The sequence below is a fragment of the Takifugu rubripes genome, chromosome 19, assembly GCF_901000725.2.
Source record: "Takifugu rubripes chromosome 19, fTakRub1.2, whole genome shotgun sequence".
In the NCBI taxonomy this organism is placed as follows: Eukaryota; Metazoa; Chordata; class Actinopteri; order Tetraodontiformes; family Tetraodontidae; genus Takifugu; species Takifugu rubripes.
Window position 1 is genome coordinate 18,398,448 of NC_042303.1, and position 18,486 is coordinate 18,416,933.

The 18,486-nt window shown below is 46.4% G+C and overlaps 3 protein-coding genes, 1 long non-coding RNA gene and 6 other non-coding genes across 12 annotated transcripts; 7 read left to right on the forward strand and 3 right to left on the reverse strand.

The window, feature by feature from the left end:
* Positions 1–458: 458 nt before the first annotated feature.
* Positions 459–2,099, forward strand: LOC115246873 (golgin subfamily A member 6-like protein 6). 2 transcript variants are annotated; one of them, XM_029826754.1, is made up of 6 exons: positions 459–559; positions 806–925; positions 1,148–1,210; positions 1,305–1,448; positions 1,642–1,695; positions 1,787–2,099. In XM_029826754.1, the coding sequence occupies exons 1-6, from the start codon at positions 509–511 to the stop codon at positions 1,952–1,954; spliced, it is 600 nt and encodes a 199-aa protein (XP_029682614.1). In that variant the 5' UTR covers positions 459–508; the 3' UTR covers positions 1,955–2,099. The 2 variants fall into 2 exon arrangements, with proteins under 2 accessions (XP_029682614.1, XP_029682615.1); XM_029826755.1 differs by having other exon boundaries at positions 806–907.
* Positions 2,100–2,493: 394 nt separating this feature from the next.
* LOC115246981 (serine/threonine-protein kinase OSR1-like) lies at positions 2,494–4,704 on the reverse strand. The gene is given in 4 exon segments (XM_029827183.1): positions 2,494–3,420; positions 3,422–4,225; positions 4,317–4,370; positions 4,565–4,704. Coding segments are annotated over 4 exon segments (1,806 nt in total). The 5' UTR covers positions 4,634–4,704; the 3' UTR covers positions 2,494–2,541.
* A 164-nt stretch (positions 4,705–4,868) lies between these two features.
* On the reverse strand, positions 4,869–5,794 carry LOC115246982 (uncharacterized). Its single transcript, XR_003886083.1, has 3 exons — positions 5,680–5,794; positions 5,362–5,444; positions 4,869–5,114 (listed from the first exon to the last, which is right to left on the reverse strand). It is a non-coding gene; the product is annotated as an uncharacterized lncRNA (long non-coding RNA).
* A 491-nt stretch (positions 5,795–6,285) lies between these two features.
* efcc1 (EF-hand and coiled-coil domain containing 1) lies at positions 6,286–14,967 on the reverse strand. Of its 2 annotated transcripts, XM_029827181.1 has the most exons (8): positions 13,506–14,967; positions 12,470–12,858; positions 9,272–9,420; positions 8,936–9,071; positions 8,673–8,829; positions 7,783–7,941; positions 7,315–7,384; positions 6,286–7,204 (listed from the first exon to the last, which is right to left on the reverse strand). In XM_029827181.1, exons 1-8 carry the CDS (start codon positions 14,175–14,177, stop codon positions 7,071–7,073), a joined length of 1,866 nt encoding a protein of 621 aa, XP_029683041.1. In that variant the 5' UTR covers positions 14,178–14,967; the 3' UTR covers positions 6,286–7,070. The 2 variants fall into 2 exon arrangements, with proteins under 2 accessions (XP_029683041.1, XP_029683042.1); XM_029827182.1 differs by lacking the exons at positions 6,286–7,204; positions 7,315–7,384; positions 7,783–7,941 and adding an exon at positions 7,993–8,529.
* trnae-cuc (transfer RNA glutamic acid (anticodon CUC)) lies at positions 13,113–13,184 on the forward strand. Its single transcript has one exon. It is a non-coding gene; the product is annotated as a tRNA-Glu (tRNA).
* On the forward strand, positions 14,719–14,790 carry trnae-cuc (transfer RNA glutamic acid (anticodon CUC)). The gene has a single exon. It is a non-coding gene; the product is annotated as a tRNA-Glu (tRNA).
* A 245-nt stretch (positions 14,968–15,212) lies between the features above and the next one.
* trnae-cuc (transfer RNA glutamic acid (anticodon CUC)) lies at positions 15,213–15,284 on the forward strand. Its single transcript has one exon. It is a non-coding gene; the product is annotated as a tRNA-Glu (tRNA).
* An 899-nt stretch (positions 15,285–16,183) lies between these two features.
* Positions 16,184–16,255, forward strand: trnae-cuc (transfer RNA glutamic acid (anticodon CUC)). The gene has a single exon. It is a non-coding gene; the product is annotated as a tRNA-Glu (tRNA).
* Positions 16,256–17,371: 1,116 nt separating this feature from the next.
* On the forward strand, positions 17,372–17,443 carry trnae-cuc (transfer RNA glutamic acid (anticodon CUC)). Its single transcript has one exon. It is a non-coding gene; the product is annotated as a tRNA-Glu (tRNA).
* A 741-nt stretch (positions 17,444–18,184) lies between these two features.
* On the forward strand, positions 18,185–18,256 carry trnae-cuc (transfer RNA glutamic acid (anticodon CUC)). Its single transcript has one exon. It is a non-coding gene; the product is annotated as a tRNA-Glu (tRNA).
* The last annotated feature ends 230 nt before the right edge of the window (positions 18,257–18,486 follow it).

The window sequence follows — 18,486 nt, forward strand, 5'->3', positions numbered from 1 at the left end:
ACATGCAAACTGTGAAGACCTTCAGTGTTAGGATTAGTAGGCTAGAAAAGAGTATCGAATACAGCAGAAATAAGGCCTACTGGGTAGAGATATGATCGTACCATAGCATCAGTCTTTGAGCGACTTACTTGATCCTAAACACCAGAGAGGGCTTTGAAGTCTCCTCAGAGTTTCAAAAAAAAACAAAGGTTAGGGTTTGAAGCCTGTCATCAAAGACAAAGGAGTTAATATTTAACTATGCATTTACAAGTTATTTACATATTCAGACGTTAGGGGATAGAGTTAAATACAGGTACTTCTATTGTATTGATAAACTCATTGGTTATCAGGTAAGTCACAGATGAAAAACTTTCTGATTACGTTATTGGTATTATTACCAACAGAAGCTGTCCAACCAACCACACAAATAAGCAGAAGTGACCCAGGATCTTGAGTTTATGGTTGTTTTATGGTTGTTTTTGCAGAAATTGAGACGACAGCAGGACGACTCCTCAGGACGCTCCAAGAGATGGACCGGCCTCCACAGGAAGCTGTGGAAACGCCCGTAGTAGAGGGCCTGGTAGCTGCGTTCCACCCTCATTCTCATGGCAAACTATGGCCCTGAACAGTGATCTATACATTATCTCATGGTCCAGGCCCACTTTAGGGTGTCCTGGTTCAGAGGCCTGGGACATCTACATGCCCTATCCTTTAGAACAGTTTCAGACTTTTATCATATTCACGAGCGTCATCTACACATAAATCATTCTAGAAACACACTACAAGAAAGTCTGCTAGAAAATAAACCTTTTTCTACCTTTACCAGCTGCAGAACAACAGGGAGCTCCAGGACCAAAAGAGCCCAGTGGAGAAGCTGATGGAGAAGCTGGATGAAAATCAAAAAATCATTCAAGATGTGCAGCAGCAGGTTAACGATGATCTAGAGGTGCACATCAGCACACCTGTTTAGGGCCTGGCAGGATGTCCTCTTTGATATGAACTTAGACTCTTGGCATTGTCCAAAACTGACAATTACATTGCAAAGAATGAATTCACATTAAAAGTGACATTTGGATTATTCTGAAAGTCCAAATAGTCTTTCATTAGATTTGCTACATCAAACCTGAACCATTTTACAAGTTCCTACTTTTTCTCTGGCATTTTTCAGGTGCTACTGGAACTGCAAGAGGAGACAGAATTCTTTAATGGGACCTATTCTCCATTAACGCAGGTTAACATGGTCCCTTGATGTCTAAATTAAATGTTGGTACCATGCAAATGAGGCTGCTGGATCCTGATTTGATGGTTTTTACCTCCCTGTTTAGAGTGAGCAGACGAGTGAGCAGTCTTCTGAAGACATCTACATCAAGACAGATGAGACATTGGAAGAAGAAAATGAGATGCTGTGGAAGGAGCTAGAAGATCTGCTGAGAGAAAGGAAACAATTCGGGCTGTTTCTGAAGCAGCAGGTTAAAACATCTGCCTGTTAAACATCTGGAGAACTGAGATTCATTCCAGACTTTGATATCTACGAGGGGCTGTGAGGGCCATGGTTCAGAAATGCTTCCTGGGTTTTAAACACTGCTTAAACTTTCTACACCCACCATGAGAATTTAGTCATTTTGGGGGGAAATGTTGATTTATTCTGTTTCTTTTTTACAGGTTGCTCTTTGGGAGACAAGACTGAGCTTACTTCAGTCTTGTGATGAAGTCGAGGTGCGTAATTATTCTGTTCTTTAATTAATAAGAGAAAAATCAAGTAGTTCCTTCCAGAAATGAGCCTGACTCTCTTCTTCTCATCCACCAGCTGAGAAAGAATCTGGAGCTCTTTGTGGCCATGGACAAGAGTGAGTTCACTGAAGTGATGAAGCACCAATGCAAACAGCACACAATGGAAGAAGAAGAAGAAGATGAACTGACAGAAGAAGAAGATACAAAAGATCAACTCACAGAAGAAAAAGAAGGCTCAGATTAAGATTGATTAAGATGCTCAGTGGAAAGGGCACAAAACCAATAACAGGCTACAACATGTCAAATAAAATGTCATGTTTTGTTCTGTGACTTTAGTCGATGGAACATGTAAAGATGTTCAACAGAAATACATTTTAGGTTGAATTTTATTTATGAACACAGTATGAGCTCCTGCACAGATAATGGAGAAAATTCAAAGCACTGCTGAGCTCAGGTGCTAGAGCTGTAAAGGGCGTTTACATGCCCGTCTCCATCAGAATTCATCATTTATACAACCGGACTTCCTGTCTACAGTCTGAGTAGCCTGATTACAGGAGGCTCTATATTCTATACATTCAACATAGAGCCATGTAGAACATACGTTCAATAGACAAACGGTAATATATGGACACACTCTATGGTAGAGACGATGTCCTTGCTGTTTTTTAGTTGCAGCACTTTGTTTCTTGCTGTCTATAATTGATCCATGAATATAAAAACTAGAAAAGCAAAAAAAAGCCAAACAGACGTAGACGTCGGCAAATAAACCAAACAGAAGGCAGCATGATGAGTCAGAACAATGCGATCAACAAGGTTTTGGCTTGATAACTCTTATGGTAGACATGGTCCAAGGCAGAAGAGCTTAGCAGAACCCATCAGCTTGACATTGTCTGCTTTTTCTGATCCAGAATACAGTTTGAACGTCAGCTTTGTGTTTGCTTGAGGCGCCTCGACCATCTTCTGTATATTTGCAGCAACTATTACTCGATCTCTGCCCTCCACCAGGCCTGCAGACACCAGCTCCTGGGCCAGGCTCGCTGCTGTGTCTGTCCCTGGCAAGAACCTGAAGCGAACATCATTGAGCTCCTTTGAATTTCTGATCCTCAGCACCAAGCTGATGGGGGCTTTGGAATATCCTGGCACCACTGAAGCCTGTGATGTTCCCTGGGAAGGGCCTTGCGTGGTGGCTGACGCCGGCTCCAGTGAAGCCTCGTCTGCAGCCTGAGGAACCTCTGGCTGTCGTGCAGCCACCAGCTGGAGCTGACTGCAGAGAAGATCTGGAGTCAGGAAAACCTCGGAATTCTGCGATCCCACCTTCTCCCTCGGAGCCTCATCACTGTCTTCATCCAGCCAATAATCACTCCATTCCCACTGGACAGCCTCGGGTTCATGCAGCTGACAGCTGGGCCCTGGTTCTTGACATACCGGCTTTGATCTCTCTGGTATCGTGGGTCCTCTAGGAAGCAACGTCTCGTGTAAATATTCACGAGTCTTTGCTTTCTGGAAGAAATTATGCTTCAACAACTCTGAAGATGTTGGTCTCTTCGCCGGGTCCTTCTGTAGACACAGTGCGATCATCTTCCGGAAGGATTTGCTGTATTTCTTCACCATCTTCTCATCTGTGATCCCAGTCTCCAAGACCGGGGGATCATTGTGCAGCATCAGCATCAAGACCTTCATCGCTGGGTATTTGTGATAGGGTGCCGTCCCCTGTAGCCAGCTCAATGGCTGTGATCCCAAAACTCCAAATATCAGCTTTGAAGTCATATCCCTTCCCCTTCTCCATGACCTCTGGGGCCATCCAGCATGGTGTTCCTACCAATGTTGTGCAGACTTTTTTCTGATTGATGAAAGCACTGACGCCAAAGTCTGCAATCTGCACTGAGCCGTCCTCTCCAAGCAGGACGTTTCCAGCCTTGATGTCCCTGTGAATCTGCCCATTCTTGTGGAGGTACTCAAGGCCTTCAAGCACACCTTTCAACACAGTAGCGATGGTGGCCTCGTCCAGGACGCCGGACTTGTGTTCCCCTCGAGAGATGATGCTTTTGATGATGTCCAGCATGGAGCCGCCACTCAGCAGCTTCATGACCAGCCACACCTCATGCTGGACCACAAAGGAAGTGTGGTAGGTCACAATGCTGGGATGGTGGCACTGGCTCATGGCCTGGACCTCTTTCAGAGTTTCATGAATACTTGTTTGGCTTTTCTCTAGATTGGTGCGTTTGATGGCCACCTTCTCCTGGCGTGGTATACAACGGGCGACCTGAACCACCACCGTTGCCCCGCTCCAAATGACCTCGAGTAGCTCATAATCATCCCTGTTGGTGGACCAAGGCTGGGAGCTCTTGTCCTCTGGGCCTTCTTTTTCTTCTGTGAGTTGATCTGTTATATTTTCTTCTTCTGTCAGTTCATCTTCTTCTTCTTCTTCCATTGTGTGCTGTTTGCATTGGTGCTTCATCACTTCAGTGAACTCACTCTTGTCCATGGCAACAAAGAGCTCCAGATTCTTTCTCAGCTGGTGGATGAGAAGAAGAGAGTCAGGCTCATTTCTGGAAGGAACTACTTGATTTTTGTCTTATTAATTAAAGAACAGAATGATTACGCACCTCAACTTCATCACAAGACTGAAGTAAGCTCAGTCTTGTCTCCCAAAGAGCAACCTGTAAAAAAGAAACAGAATAAATCAACATTTTCCCCCCAAAATGACTAAATTCTCATGGTGGGTGTAGAAAGTTTAAGCAGTGTTTAAAAACCAAGAAGCATTTCTGAACCATGGCCCTCACAGCCCCTCGTAGATATCAAAGTCTGGAATGAATCTCAGTTCTCCAGATGTTTAACAGGCAGATGTTTTAACCTGCTGCTTCAGAAACAGCCCAAATTGTTTCCTTTCTCTCAGCAGATCTTCTAGCTCCTTCCACAGCATCTCATTTTGCTCTTCCAATGTCTCATCTGTCTTGATGTTGATGTCTTCAGAAGACTGCTCACTCGTCTGCTCACTCTAAACAGGGAGGTAAAAACCATCAAATCATGAACCAGCAGCCTCATTTCTGTTGTATTATGTTGAAGTTACTTATAGATCCACACTTGTAACTTGTAAAATGGTTCAGGTTTGATGTTGCAAATCTAATGAAAGACTATTTGGACTTTCAGAATAATCCAAATGTCACTTTTAATGTGAATTCATTCTTTGCAATGTAATTGTCAGTTTTGGACAATGCCAAGAGTCTAAGTTCATATCAAAGAGGACATCCTGCCAGGCCCTAAACAGGTGTGCTGATGTGCACCTCTAGATCATCGTTAACCTGCTGCTGTACATCTTGAATGATTTTTTGATTTTCATCCAGCTTCTCCATCAGCTTCTCCACTGGGCTCTTTTGGTCCTGGAGCTCCATGTTGTTCTTCAGCTGGTAGAAGATAGAAAAAGGTTTATTTTCTAGCAGACTTTCTTGTAGTGTGTTTCTAGAATGATTTATGTGTAGATGACGCTCGTGAATATGATAAAAGTCTGAAACTGTTCTAAAGGATATGGCATGTAGATGTCCCAGGCCTCTGAACCAGGACACCCTAAAGTGGGCCTGGACCATGAGATAATGTATAGATCACTGTTCAGGGCCAGAAGTTGCCATGAGAATGAGGGTGGAACGCAGCTACCAGGCCCTTTGTTACAGCTTCCTGTGGAGGCCGGTCCATCTCTCGGAGCGTCCTGAGGAGTCGTCCTGCTGTCGTCTCAGTTTCTGCAAAAACAACCATAAAGCAACCATAAACTCAGTACATTACATACATACAGGATATTAAGATCTGATTAGTCTGGTTTGTTTGGTTATTAGGAAAAGAAAAAGAACTCGGATAGTGCAGAGGTCATTCCTGCACATTTTGATAATATACATAGTATATCAAAGCTCGTCTTTAGAAAGTCTTTAAAAGACTTTTAAAGTCTTTTAAAGCCTTTTAAAGCCCATAATACTGTACTTCAACTTGGTTCTGCCTTTGATGTCTTAATCTGCATGTACTGAAAACCTGAAATGAATATTTCTTCCCACACTAAATACAGGTTTGCATAAGAATGGTGGCAGGTTTCCTTTGCTGAGCCTGACAATGTGTCAGCAACATCTGTTATTACCTGATTACTGAGAGTTGGCAGTGCTCAAATTTAGCTTTAGGTTTTTGATGTCAGACATTAAAGCAGGGCCTTTCATTTTTAATCTCGGTTTGTTTTATGTTTGAGACGAGGCTCGGCTTCCTTTATTACCTCTGAGGCCTTGATAGTAATGCTCCTATCTTGTTCTTCCATTGTGCTGTAACAGCCAGGGAGCATCGCCAGTTTATGCCAAGTGGCGCCTCTTGTGTTACTGCTTGGTACTGCAGCTATCACTCTTGCATCTTTCTCTTTGATTTCCTTCCATTCCATGCTAGCCTGCCTGTCCTTCCCTCCCGCCCTTTTCATCCTGGTGCCAGCAGAGCCTCACACAGCCTCAGTCCTGGTGAACCACTGTGCACCACATCACTCAAGCACCGTATTCAGCAGTGAGGGGGAGGATGGAATTTACATTCATCAGAATGATCCAGCGTTACGTTGTTTTCAACTTATCTTTTTTATTTTGGAGCCTTTTCTTTGGCCATGAAATCTTTATACATTATGGATGAAAGAGAGTAAAACAGACACTGTTTACATATGAAAAAAATTGCAAAAGTACAAAAAAAATACACATTTTTTACAGATTCACCGGAGAACAACAGAGTCTTTTATTCACTGGTGGGGGAGCGTTTAAGATGTAGATGCTGCCTGATCTTTGTCCAGTAAATAATCATATTTATTGAGTCCCAGCGACCAGAGTGATGTTTCGGATGTCCGTTAGTTATGACTGGTGTCAAAAGAAGCTCCACATGACAGACCAGGAGATTGTTAAAGGGTTTGGAAATAAAATCCTGAAAGTTGGTATTTACAACTAACTGGAAGTTTGGAGTAGTGATGGAACATAGTTGGCTGGATGGAAACGGTCCTTGTGTTTCCATCACATTTCACATCATCATTACTGAACCACTGATCCTCATGGAGGTCACAGAGCCACTTTCCTTTAAGCTGCTTGGACCCTGGCTTATCATAAAAAGACCAGTGGAAATCAATTATATCCTGCAGGTTTAGGTTTTAGCTTATTCAGCATTTTCACATTCAAACAAAAGAAACATTAAATGAACAAGGTTTAAGTGCAATTACAGGTCTCAAAAACACAGATGTCTCTATATTAAGGCTGCTGGTTAATATTGCTCTATGTTAATGTCAGAGCTACATCACTATACACTTCCACAAGCTTGTGTTCAAATCTGCTGCTGCCTGCCTGGTCCAGCAGGGGGAGCCCTCATCAGCAGGAAATGAAAAGGGTGTTGAGAGACTGCTGACTTGGTGGTCGGTCCAAAGGTCCCCCAGCAGACAGAATCTCACAGGCGGCCAGTTCATGATAGAGAGCATTGAGCACCTCCAGGATGTGGGCTTTTCCTGTGCAACAACAGGACAGATGTGAGCACCAAAGGAAGCCAGACACACACGCTCTGAGCTGGGAGACAGTAAGAGCCTCAGCTTTTACTCTTTATTTGAGATCAACAGACCGTGATGAGGGTCACTGCACGACTCCAAAGTGCTGAGCAACATTTTCCCGAGAGACCTCCGTGAGACATTCTGTCATGTGGAAAAGACATTTTTAATCCTAACATTTGTGAAGGGTTCCTGTTAATGCATCAGCTCCTGGGGCTAATTTCCACCTCTCTGGCGTCACTATTCTCCAAAGTGAAAACAATGGAGAGACAGTGGTGCTCAAAGCTGACTCCAGAGATTCTGGGACGGGTGTCCTCAAACAATGTGAAGGAACATTTTTCATTAGCGTGTCTTTTTCATGTGTGGCCAGAGGAAGTCATTGTGAGGGTGGATTACTCTCAAATGACAACCAGGCGGAAGATTCCCTTTGAAACTCAGCAGACTTTGATTTGACGGGACAGTTGTTACTACGACGTTTTGAGCGGCGCTGCAGCTAAACCTGTTTCTGAATGAAGCGGGATTTGCTTCAGCTTGCTGCTCACCAGGTCTCTGAGCTGCTGCAGGAGCTGCAGGATGTCCACCAGCTTCTCCTCCACCAGCGACAGGCGAACTCGCTCCGTCTCCAACATCTGCAGCTCCAGCTGCAGCAGCTCCGTCTTCTCTGCTTTCTGCTGCAGCTCCTGAACCAGAGAGTCCTTCATCTGCAAGACACAGCAGATTCCTCATATTTTCATGGATCTTTAGAAGGATCCCTCACTCAGCCTGGGAAATTCGATGGGTATTAGAAAACACGTCACTCATTCATTACTCCCAACATGAATGAGTAGTGTGTTGATGTTTATTAAAACATCCTTTATATGAGTGGTTTAAATCAAAATAGGAGCCGTTACAGTTCTGCCAGAGGGTTGAAGTGGCTTCTCAGCCCACGTGTTGGCGTCCCTGCCAACACTGAAGGAAATCTCTGCTGTGGAGCTTCATGTGATGGTGAAATGAAGGCCAAAGGTCACATCCTGCACATCCACAAAGCCTCACTGTCACGACGCTGTTTGGTTTGTCTTCTCCAGCGCAGAGATGTTCTGGAAACATTACGTCACCCACCCCCTTCTGCTTGTTTTCCCGTGTTGTAAAAATACAGCTTGACTCCAACAAGAGAGCTTTAATTCATGTTGCTGGCGTGGGGATTAGGGCGGAGTGTTCCTGTGGTCGGGCCCGGCGAGACGCAGCTGCAAACACACACAGGGAGGTTCTGCTGCTCGTGGTGCTGGTGTGGTCGGCTGCATGCGGTTTACCTTCGGAAGACCTCCACTTTCACAACAACTTCAACAAACAGCTCACAGCCACAAAACGAACATAATGTAAAGAAAAGGTTGTCCAGAGAAAACAGCTTCCAGGAGCCCACCCTGGAGCGATGGAGGCCAGGCAGCATTCATACCTGCTCCACGTCGAGTTCCTCTTGGCTCTCCCTCAGCTCCAGCTCCTTCTGTAGCCTGGTCACCCTCTCCAGGAGCTCCACCACAGCGCTGCAGCTCTCCTCACTCCTCAAGCTCCCAAAGTTAGACATCAGCTTTTTGAAAGCCTTGTTGTCGCACCTGAGCCACAAGCAGAGGTCACACGTTGACACACACCTGCACCGCTTTGCCAGGAGCTGGCGAGGACGTGGAGGTGGAGGTGGAGGTGGAGGTGGAGGTGCTGTACCGTTCTCCGCAGCAGGACAGCCTGCTCAGGATCCTCTTGACCTCAGTGATCTGCCTCTGCTGCTCTCCGGTCCACTTTTCCTCCTCTTCATCAGAGGCTGCCTGGCCCTCCACTGACCGAAGAAGCTGCTCCTCCACTAGACGCCACAGAAAGCCCTCATTGTTACTCTGACCTCGATTGTGTGCTCGTCCTTCACCTTCATCGCAGAATGAACCTCAGTGGATGTTAGAAGGGTTGAATACTTCACATCACGGTGCAACACTAATGCTAGGTTAGCTTTCCTGCTTAATTAAGCTGGTTATTTTTCACATGTTCACCAGGAGGATCAGGTCTTACTGGTATCTGGTGTGGCCACAGCTCGGCCCGTGGGGGAGCAGCGGCCATGTTGCGACTCTGACCAACACCCCTGGCTTTGCCTGCAGCCAGCGTTCAACTGCCCCTCGACCCTGCTGCTGCCTGGGAGGGGCACTTTGGGCACCTCCGACCTGAAACAGCACAGTAACACACAGATGGAGCAAAAACTGCGGACAAGTATCGAGCCACGTCTACAGGCGCCATAATGATTTTATAGAGGCCTGTGATGGTGCAGAGCGACCCTGGGTGGGGTAATTGAAGCCAGACTTTCTATCTGAAAGGCATTTTTACAGTAAAGTGGCTCGATGACACAACGCTGCTGTTTCCCTGCAGAAAAAAAACACATTTGTGAAAGTTGGAAAGATTTCTAATAGGTGTCCAACATCTGTTTTGTCTTTAATCATCAGTACATGAAAATACGAGCTTTCTTCCATTTCAGTATCTTGTTCAAGGATTATTGAATCCACACAATCAGTTGCTTCAGGGAAGAAAAGGGAGATGTTGTTTGAGCCGTTCAATTGCTATATAATAGCTTGGATTTTCGAGCTCTCTCCTGCTGTTTGCTCTTTTGTGTTGAGGAAATCCGATAGGGGGCCTTTGTAAATCACAGCCTAAGTGTTTCCAGATGATAACGTCTGGCTGGGGAAAAGGGCAAAATCTCAAAAAATGCTTTTAACAGCCCGATTCTGAAAAAAGAGAACAAAAACAAAGTTGCTCGTGCGTGTTTCCTGTCGACATGAGCAGGTTACGTTTCCCTGCATCTGTGCAACGCTCCGGTCCCTCCGCAGAAACAACTGGCTTCACCCACAGTCAATAATTGCAGCGCGATTTCAGGCAATCAATCAGAGAGTAATGTTTACGTTAGTGGGGGCCACACTGCAGGAAAAAGTGAGTTCACAGGGGCCAGCAGCTGCAGTCGGGCCAACATGGAGCTGCAGCATGAATGTGAACACACATGCAGCTTTGCTGGTTGCTGTGGTGATGCTCAGACTCTGGAATGAACCGGCGGAGGGCTTTCTTCAGCGTGACTAATGGCATTTTAATTGTAAGTCGTTGGGGGGAACGCCGCGGCTAGTGCCCAGTGAATACTGTAGCCGGGCCACGGCTACTGGGTCAGACCTTTGAGGAGCAATAAAGTTTAACTGTGCTTGTGTCGGGACTGAGGGCACTTTGCTACATCGCCTAGCAGAAAATAGCGCTGGGGCAGTGTATTTAAAGAAGGCTTATGTAGCCTCTGGAAGGCTAATTTTGCTGTGGGCCCGGGGGCTCTCACTAGAGTAAAACTACACATGAAGAGCTCAGCTGTGTCAGAGCGTTTCTAATTATAGGAACCTCCACCTTAACCAAAAAAATCTTGCAATTCTTTCGGCCTGTCAGAGCTGGTTGGAGCTGGAGCAGGACCCCTAGAGTCCTCCAAGCGCTACTTCCAGTGTGTCGCTGAAGCAAGAGAAGGTTCATCAGGCCTCTTTTCTTCGAAGGCGTAAAAAATGTGAGTTGGAAGTTGTGTTTACATAGCTAACAAATGAAATCAAGGCCTCTCGAGGTAACTGGTGCAAGACTTTTATGACACAAAACTTCTCGACACCTCTGCTAGTGGGAGGCACAACGTTGGGCTCGTAGACCTAAAAAGAAGAGGAAGCAGTCCAAAATGCCTGGGTGGCATGAGTTATGATGCCTGGTATTTCTGCTGAGGCAAGCATCCCTTCCAGCCAGAGAGAGGCAGCGCGGCACGTTTAAGAGCTGCTCAACCGGGAGGCTGCACACTATCACACTTCCTGGAGCATGTCCCCCCACATTAGTGAGAGGGGGACATGCTTGGGGCACCACCTGCTCCTCACACTCCGCCTTGGCGGATAAATAGTTTGCTAGACCCTCCTCTCCCCACAACCACCATCCAGCCGGTGAAAAGGCTGGAGGCTTACAGCTCCCCTGGGGCTCCCTGGCTGCCCCCAGAGGTCCCGGCTTTTGGGACGCGCACAGCAAAGGTCTGCAGGCTTGTCCACAGAAAGAAAAGTGAGATTTGAGCTTTCAGTCTTGACTAAACAATGCCTCCTTAGGTGCCCTCAAAAACAAGAGTGACATTATTGCGCAATCCACATTGCTACACGGCCCTGTGGGACCCAGCAGCCTCGTGCTAATCTTATTACTGATCGCAGCAGTTTAGAGGTAAGCCACAGGATAAAGTTATGGTGGACGCAGCCTTTAACACGGGGCGGCCTCTCTGAGCCCTCCGCACCTAAACGTGCACCCGGACACTCGCACACTGAGCACTGAAAGTGGACCGGCTGGTTTCTAAAGTTGGACAATGTAAAGAGCCTCAACTGCCAGCGGTCCCTCTGTCACTACCCCTGGGTACCGAGGGGCTCTCTGGGATTATTCATGGTTGCTAAGAACCCCGGGACGGGGGTGCTTGTGTGGTATTGTTCGTCTGGGTGCAGAGTGGAAGAGCTCAGGCTGATTGATGAACAGCCGAGGGTCTCCATGAACAGAGCTTTCCTTGACAAGTCGAAGCCTTTGTGGAGTTGAATTATTTGAAATTAGAAAATCAATGGAGGGGCAGCAAAAGGACTTTGGAACGCAGCCCGTCTGGGTTCGAGAGGAGACAGATATTGTGTTTAAATGTGCTGTTTAGAAGCATCTAAAGGCAGATCATAGTAATGCCTTCAATCATAGGTCTGGGTGTGTTCAGCCTCAGGTTAATAATAACATCACTGACGGATGATGTTATGACCTTTCACAGACATCTGGTACCTTAGAAGTCCAGACATGCCGACAGTAATTATATGGTTGGAATAGAAAGAACAGACAGAGAGAAACTCTGAACCAAAGGGTTGTACTGTTTGGAGCAGCACAATTACAACCCAAATGAGGTGTTCCCCTCAGGAGCCACACACGATGCCGCTTTAATAAGCTACAACAATAGTAAACCACATCCAGTCTTCGGATTTTCCGGACAGGACGCAGATAAACACAGTCATCTTCGCTCTATTGGATGATGTTTCATCACGTTCCCCCCTGACCCTGGAAACATGATGGCAGCCCCATGCCCTTTTTTGATCTGGTCCAGCGTTCCGGGCTGTGGAACCCAGAGGTTGGTTCTTTCACCTGCCGACCTGCCACACTGGGCTGGACCGGGTCACCTCACAGGTACTGGACTCAGTAAAGATGCAGCCCTCTTACCTGCCATAGCGCAGCTCTGATTCCAGCTGGAGGATGTGTCTCTGCAGCGCTGGCACCTGCCCGGCCTTGGCCTCCAGCTCCTTCACCTTCTTCATGCTGCTGAGGATGGCCTGCCTGGCCTCCTCCACCTTCCTCCTCATGTCCACCTGCTCCCTCTTCAGCGTCTGGTTACACTCCTCCAAGGCAGCCACAGCCTCGTTAGACCGCCACAGTTCCTGCTCCAGCCTCTTGTTATGGAGCAGGGCTTCTTCTGCCTGTCGCTCCCTGGAGCTCCGCAGCAACTCCACCTCTTTGAGAAAGTTTTGCAGGCTCTTCAGGTTGCTCTGGTTGCTGCTCGCACTCGTCTGAGCCTCTGCTCTGTGGTTGGAGTGGCTTTTCAAAAGTCCAACCTAAGAAATGTGAACGTGGGAAAAAACAAACAAACAAACCGCTTTTAAAATGTCTTTCCTGTATTTTAAATCAACCAATAAGTTGTTTCTATATTCTGTATTGATTAATCGTTCCCTAATCTCCACCGAGGTGACAAAGGTTCTATTCCCTGCTTCACTGCTGGTTTGAGGACGTATCCTGATCAAAGACACCCGTTGATCCTGTATTTGAACTTTTACTGGACATGTGTGGTCATGGTGACCACACAAACCCGTCCCTGGTGGTCTAGTGGTCAGGATTCGACGCTCTCACCGTCGCGGCCCGGGTTTGATTCCCGGTCAGGGAAGCAGTTTTACTTCTGTAGTTTGAACTGTGTCTGCCTACCCGCCCCTGGTGGTCCTGTTATAGCCAATAATAGCCAATAATGTTAAACAGAACATTCAATAAGTTTGTAACTCCGTCTTCGCTTGTGGAACACTAACTATTGATGATATTACAGCGGGATGTGTCAGAGGGCTGCAGCAGCTGACTGGAGCTGTGTGTTCAAGGCTCCTGGAGAGGAAAAGGATCTGCAACTCCCCAACACTCAGTTAGAACTGATCTAGCGGATCCTCTAGATGGTGGTGGTTCACGGACCGAGTCCGAGTCCGATCTTCAGGTCTCTCACCTGCAGAGCCAGACAGCGGGCGTCGCTGCTCTGGAGCGCGGCTCGCATATCCTCTATCAGTTCCCTCAGACTTGCGTTTTCATCCTCCAGTTTCGAGATTCGATCCTCTGCCTCCTCCAGCGCCACGATCTCCTCGTAACACTCCTTGGAGCAGGAGCCGACCCTGCAGCCGGTGGCGTGTCGTCCCACCGCGGAGGCGCAGGAGCTCGCCCCTGCGCACAGCGGCTTTTCACGCCGCCTCAGGGGGCTCCTCAAGCGGATCTGAGTCTCTATGTGCTCGCTGTCCCTCTGGACCAGCAGCCGCCCGTTCTCATATTGACAGCCCGCCTTGCTGCTGAAGTACCCACACAGCTTAGCGTGGAAATGCCTGAAGGTGAGCTCGTCAGGTAAATGGTCGAACCCCCCCGGAGACTCGGCGTCATCCGCGTCTTTGTTCAGTCCCAGAACTTCACACAAAGCGCTAAAATCCTCAACGGGAATTTTCCCTCCACCCTGATAGTCCATATGATGGAAAATCTCCTGCAGATATTGGTCCAGCCCGGTCGCCAGAACTATAATTTCGTTCTCCACCCCCCGGTCCAGTCCGTAATGGTAGGCTAAAGTACTGACTATCCATTGAGTCCTGCGCGCTGGTCTTCTGTATGGATCAAAAAAGTCGACAGCATCCATCATGGTTACTGCGCAACATCATAGTTCCTCAGAGAGCTCTGGTCCCGTGTCCATCCTCTGTGCAGAACCTCTGTGCAGAACCTCTGAGGAACCTCTGAGGCCTGACGGACGAAGGCGTGTGTTAAAACAGCGGATTTGAATCTAGCACAGCCCCCCAACCAGGGGAGTCGGTTACAGGCGCAGAACGCGCCCATACAAACGGTGCCGTCAGTTGTAATTGAGACCAGGTGTGTAAACTCTTTTTTTTTTTCAACCATAAGATTTTTGTTTTTACATCGTGAATATTCGGCTGTTGTGGAGCACGTGACCCTGGGTCGGCGCACCAAAGCCACCGTTCTGCGTTACTTGTTACTTTGTTCCGATTAGTCTCCTTCTGCAGCCGGCTGATGCGCGTGCTCGTTGTATCGCTCCAGGTTTAAAACGAGCAAAATTAACCTGTGAATGAAATAAACCAAAATAATTGTTTTTGATCCAAGGGAAGTGATTTAGCCACTAAAACTACCTGTTACGGTCCTTTTCTGTCCGTAGTTTCCGAGCTTTGAAGTCCCTGGTGGTCTAGTGGTCAGGATTCGGCGCTCTCACCGCCGCGGCCCGGGTTCGATTCCCGGTCAGGGAACTCGTTTTATGTTGTCGAATCCCTCTGAGGCAACAATAATATATGAAATTGTGTTAAAGCTGTTTGTGGCTCGACAGGTACGATCTATTATATAAAAAACAGATGTTTAAAAAAAGAAAAAGAAAAAAGAACTGTAATGTATAAGTGACACTGACGATATAGATCAGGCCTGGCCAACCCGCGGCTCTTTGCCTGGTTTCATGCGGCTCTAACGTTCATATCGAAGTTTGGGATTGTGTTTTTTTAATGTGCGTATTCGCTTCGCTTGAGTTCAATACGGTACTTTCGCCAAAAGCGCATGCGCGTTAGATGAAAATACCGGTTGGCCACCCCGGATATAGATGATGTGTGTGTATATATATATATATATATATAGATGTGCGTACTGGATACACACGCGCACACACGAGTACACGCACATCTCCCTGGTGGTCTAGTGGTCAGGATTCGGCGCTCTCACCGCCGCGGCCCGGGTTCGATTCCCGGTCAGGGAACGCGTTTTATGTTGTCGAATCCCTTTGAGGCAACAATAATATATCCAGTAAAACAAAGATTTCCTCTCACAGCTTTTCTCTGCCTGTAGTTACGTTCTTCTCAATAAATGGACACGATCACAAGTTGTGTTCTTCCATTTCTTATCGCACAGACCTACTTAAATGTCATTTATCTCAGCTTTTCAATCAGGAAATGATTTGTCTGGAAGGAAGGAAGGAAGGAAGGAAGGAAGGAAGGAAGGAAGGAAGGAAATATAGGTTAGCTGAACCTGTACTGAACCGATAGCTCAAAGCAATTTTGGGAAAAGAGAATTGATTTTGAGTATCACGACAACACAGAATAGTTTGTTGAAAGAGGTCGGTTAAGTTCTAAAGTTTGACGGTTGTCGGACAGCAAATTAAAATTTCCAGACTGCACCGAAAGGCCACACCCTACGTCATTCACCACAGCGGTTGCTATGGTGACGCAGAGACGCAAATCACAGGTAAGACGACTCCGCTCTTCAAACTCTTCTCTGGATTGAAATGGTGTTAAAGCGGTTTGTGGCTCGACAGATTCGATCTATTATATAAAAAACAGATGTTTAAAAAAAAAGAAAAGAAAAAAGAACTGCAACGTCTAAGTGACATTGACGATATAGATCAGGCCTGGCCAACCCGCGGCTCTTTGCCTGATTTCATGCGGCTCTAACGTTCATATCGAAGTTTGGGATTGTGTTTTTTTAATGTGCGTATTCGCTTCGCTTGAGTTCAATACGGTACTTTCGCCAAAAGCGCATGCGCGTTAGATGAAAATACCGGTTGGCCACCCCGGATATAGATGATGTGTGTGTATATATATATATATATATAGATGTGCGTACTGGATACACACGCGCACACACGAGTACACGCACATCTCCCTGGTGGTCTAGTGGTCAGGATTCGGCGCTCTCACCGCCGCGGCCCGGGTTCGATTCCCGGTCAGGGAACGCGTTTTATGTTGTCGAATCCCTTTGAGGCAACAATAATATATCCAGTAAAACAAAGATTTCCTCTCACAGCTTTTCTCTGCCTGTAGTTACGTTCTTCTCAATAAATGGACACGATCACAAGTTGTGTTCTTCCATTTCTTATCGCACAGACCTACTTAAATGTCATTTATCTCAGCTTTTCAATCAGGAAATGATTTGTCTGGAAGGAAGGAAGGAAGGAAGGAAGGAAGGAAGGAAGGAAGGAAGGAAATATAGGTTAGCTGAACCTGTACTGAACCGATAGCTCAAAGCAATTTTGGGAAAAGAGAATTGATTTTGAGTATCACGACAACACAGAATAGTTTGTTGAAAGAGGTCGGTTAAGTTCTAAAGTTTGACGGTTGTCGGACAGCAAATTAAAATTTCCAGACTGCACCGAAAGGCCACACCCTACGTCATTCACCACAGCGGTTGCTATGGTGACGCAGAGACGCAAATCACAGGTAAGACGACTCCGCTCTTCAAACTCTTCTCTGGATTGAAATGGTGTTAAAGCGGTTTGTGGCTCGACAGATTCGATCTATTATATAAAAAACAGATGTTTAAAAAAAAAGAAAAGAAAAAAGAACTGCAACGTCTAAGTGACATTGACGATATAGATCAGGCCTGGCCAACCCGCGGCTCTTTGCCTGATTTCATGCGGCTCTAACGTTCATATCGAAGTTTGGGATTGTGTTTTTTTAATGTGCGTATTCGCTTCGCTTGAGTTCAATACGGTACTTTCGCCAAAAGCGCATGCGCGTTACATGAAAATACCGGTTGGCCACCCCGGATATAGATGATGTGTGTGTATATATATATGTGCGTACAGGACACACACACACACACACACACACACACACACACACACACACACACACACACACACACACACACACACACACACACACACACACACACACACACACACACACACACACACACACACACACACACCACACACACACACACACACACACACACACACACACACACACACACACACACACACACACACACACACACACACACACACACACACACACACACACACACACACACACACACACACACACACACGAGCGTATGCACATCTCCCTGGTGGTCTAGTGGTCAGGATTCGGCGCTCTCACCGCCGCGGCCCGGGTTCGATTCCCGGTCAGGGAACTTGTTTTATGTTGTCGAATCCCTTTGAGGCAACGATAATATATCCAGTAAAACAAAGATTTCCTCTCACAGCTCTTCTCTGCCTGTAGTTACGTTCATCTCAATAAAGGGAAAAGATCAAAAGTTGTGTTCTTCCATTTCTTATCGCACAGCCCGACGTACTTAAATGTCATTTATCTCTAAAGGGATCAATAAAGTACCCTGATTTTTCAATCAGGAAATGATTTGTCTGGAAGGAAGGAAGGAAGGAAGGAAGGAAGGAAGGAAGGAAGGAAATATGGGTTAGCTGAACCTGTACTGAACCGATAGCTCAAAGCAATTTTGGGAAAAGAGAATTGATTTTGAGTATCACGACAACACAGAATAGTTTGTTGAAAGAGGTCGTTTTGTTAATCACGTTAGTCTCGCGGTAAAGTTTGACGGTTGTCGGACAGCAAATTAAAATTTCCAGACTGCACCGAAAGGCCACACCCTACGTCATTCACCACAGCGGTTGCTATGGTAACGCAGAGAAGCAAATCACAGGTAAGACGACTCCGCTCTTCAAACTCTTCTCTGGATTGAAATTGTGTTAAAGCGGTTTGTGGCTCGACAGATTCGATCTATTATATAAAGAACAGATGAATTTAAAAAAAAAAAAAAGAACTGTAATGTGTAAGTGACATTGACAATATAGATGGTGTGTGTATCTTCGCATACAGGATACACACGGAGACACACGCGTACATGCACACGCACATCTCCCTGGTGGTCTAGTGGTCAGGATTCGGCGCTCTCACCGCCGCGGCCCGGGTTCGATTCCCGGTCAGGGAACGCGTTTTACTGACCTTAGGTCCGTGTCTAAAAAAGGATCATGAGAACATTAATTAATAACCCAATATTTACCTTCCCTTAAATCAATGAAGCCCTTGATATTCTAAACATCAAAGCCAAAGGGCTTTGAGTATAAAGCAACCAACTGTTATATAACCTTGAGTTACTACTGCTTATATAGTGCACATAGCAACAATAGTGCACGTCACAAGTCACAATATGTGTGAAAA

What these genes read in the sequence shown, in the direction of transcription:
- LOC115246873 (XM_029826754.1), top strand. Translation starts at nt 509, where the DNA reads ATGGACCGGCCTCCACAGGAAGCTGTGGAAACGCCCGTAGTAGAGGGC. An exon ending in CCTATTCTCCATTAACGCAG is followed by an intron (nt 1,211 to 1,304) that starts GTTAACATGGTC and finishes CTCCCTGTTTAG; the next exon opens with AGTGAGCAGACGAGTGAGCA. An exon ending in AGTCTTGTGATGAAGTCGAG is followed by an intron (nt 1,696 to 1,786) that starts GTGCGTAATTAT and finishes CTCATCCACCAG; the next exon opens with CTGAGAAAGAATCTGGAGCT.
- efcc1 (XM_029827181.1), bottom strand. Translation starts at nt 14,177, where the DNA reads ATGATGGATGCTGTCGACTTTTTTGATCCATACAGAAGACCAGCGCGC. An exon ending in CCCGCTGTCTGGCTCTGCAG is followed by an intron (nt 12,859 to 13,505) that starts GTGAGAGACCTG and finishes CACATTTCTTAG; the next exon opens with GTTGGACTTTTGAAAAGCCA. An exon ending in TCAGAGCTGCGCTATGGCAG is followed by an intron (nt 9,421 to 12,469) that starts GTAAGAGGGCTG and finishes GTGCTGTTTCAG; the next exon opens with GTCGGAGGTGCCCAAAGTGC.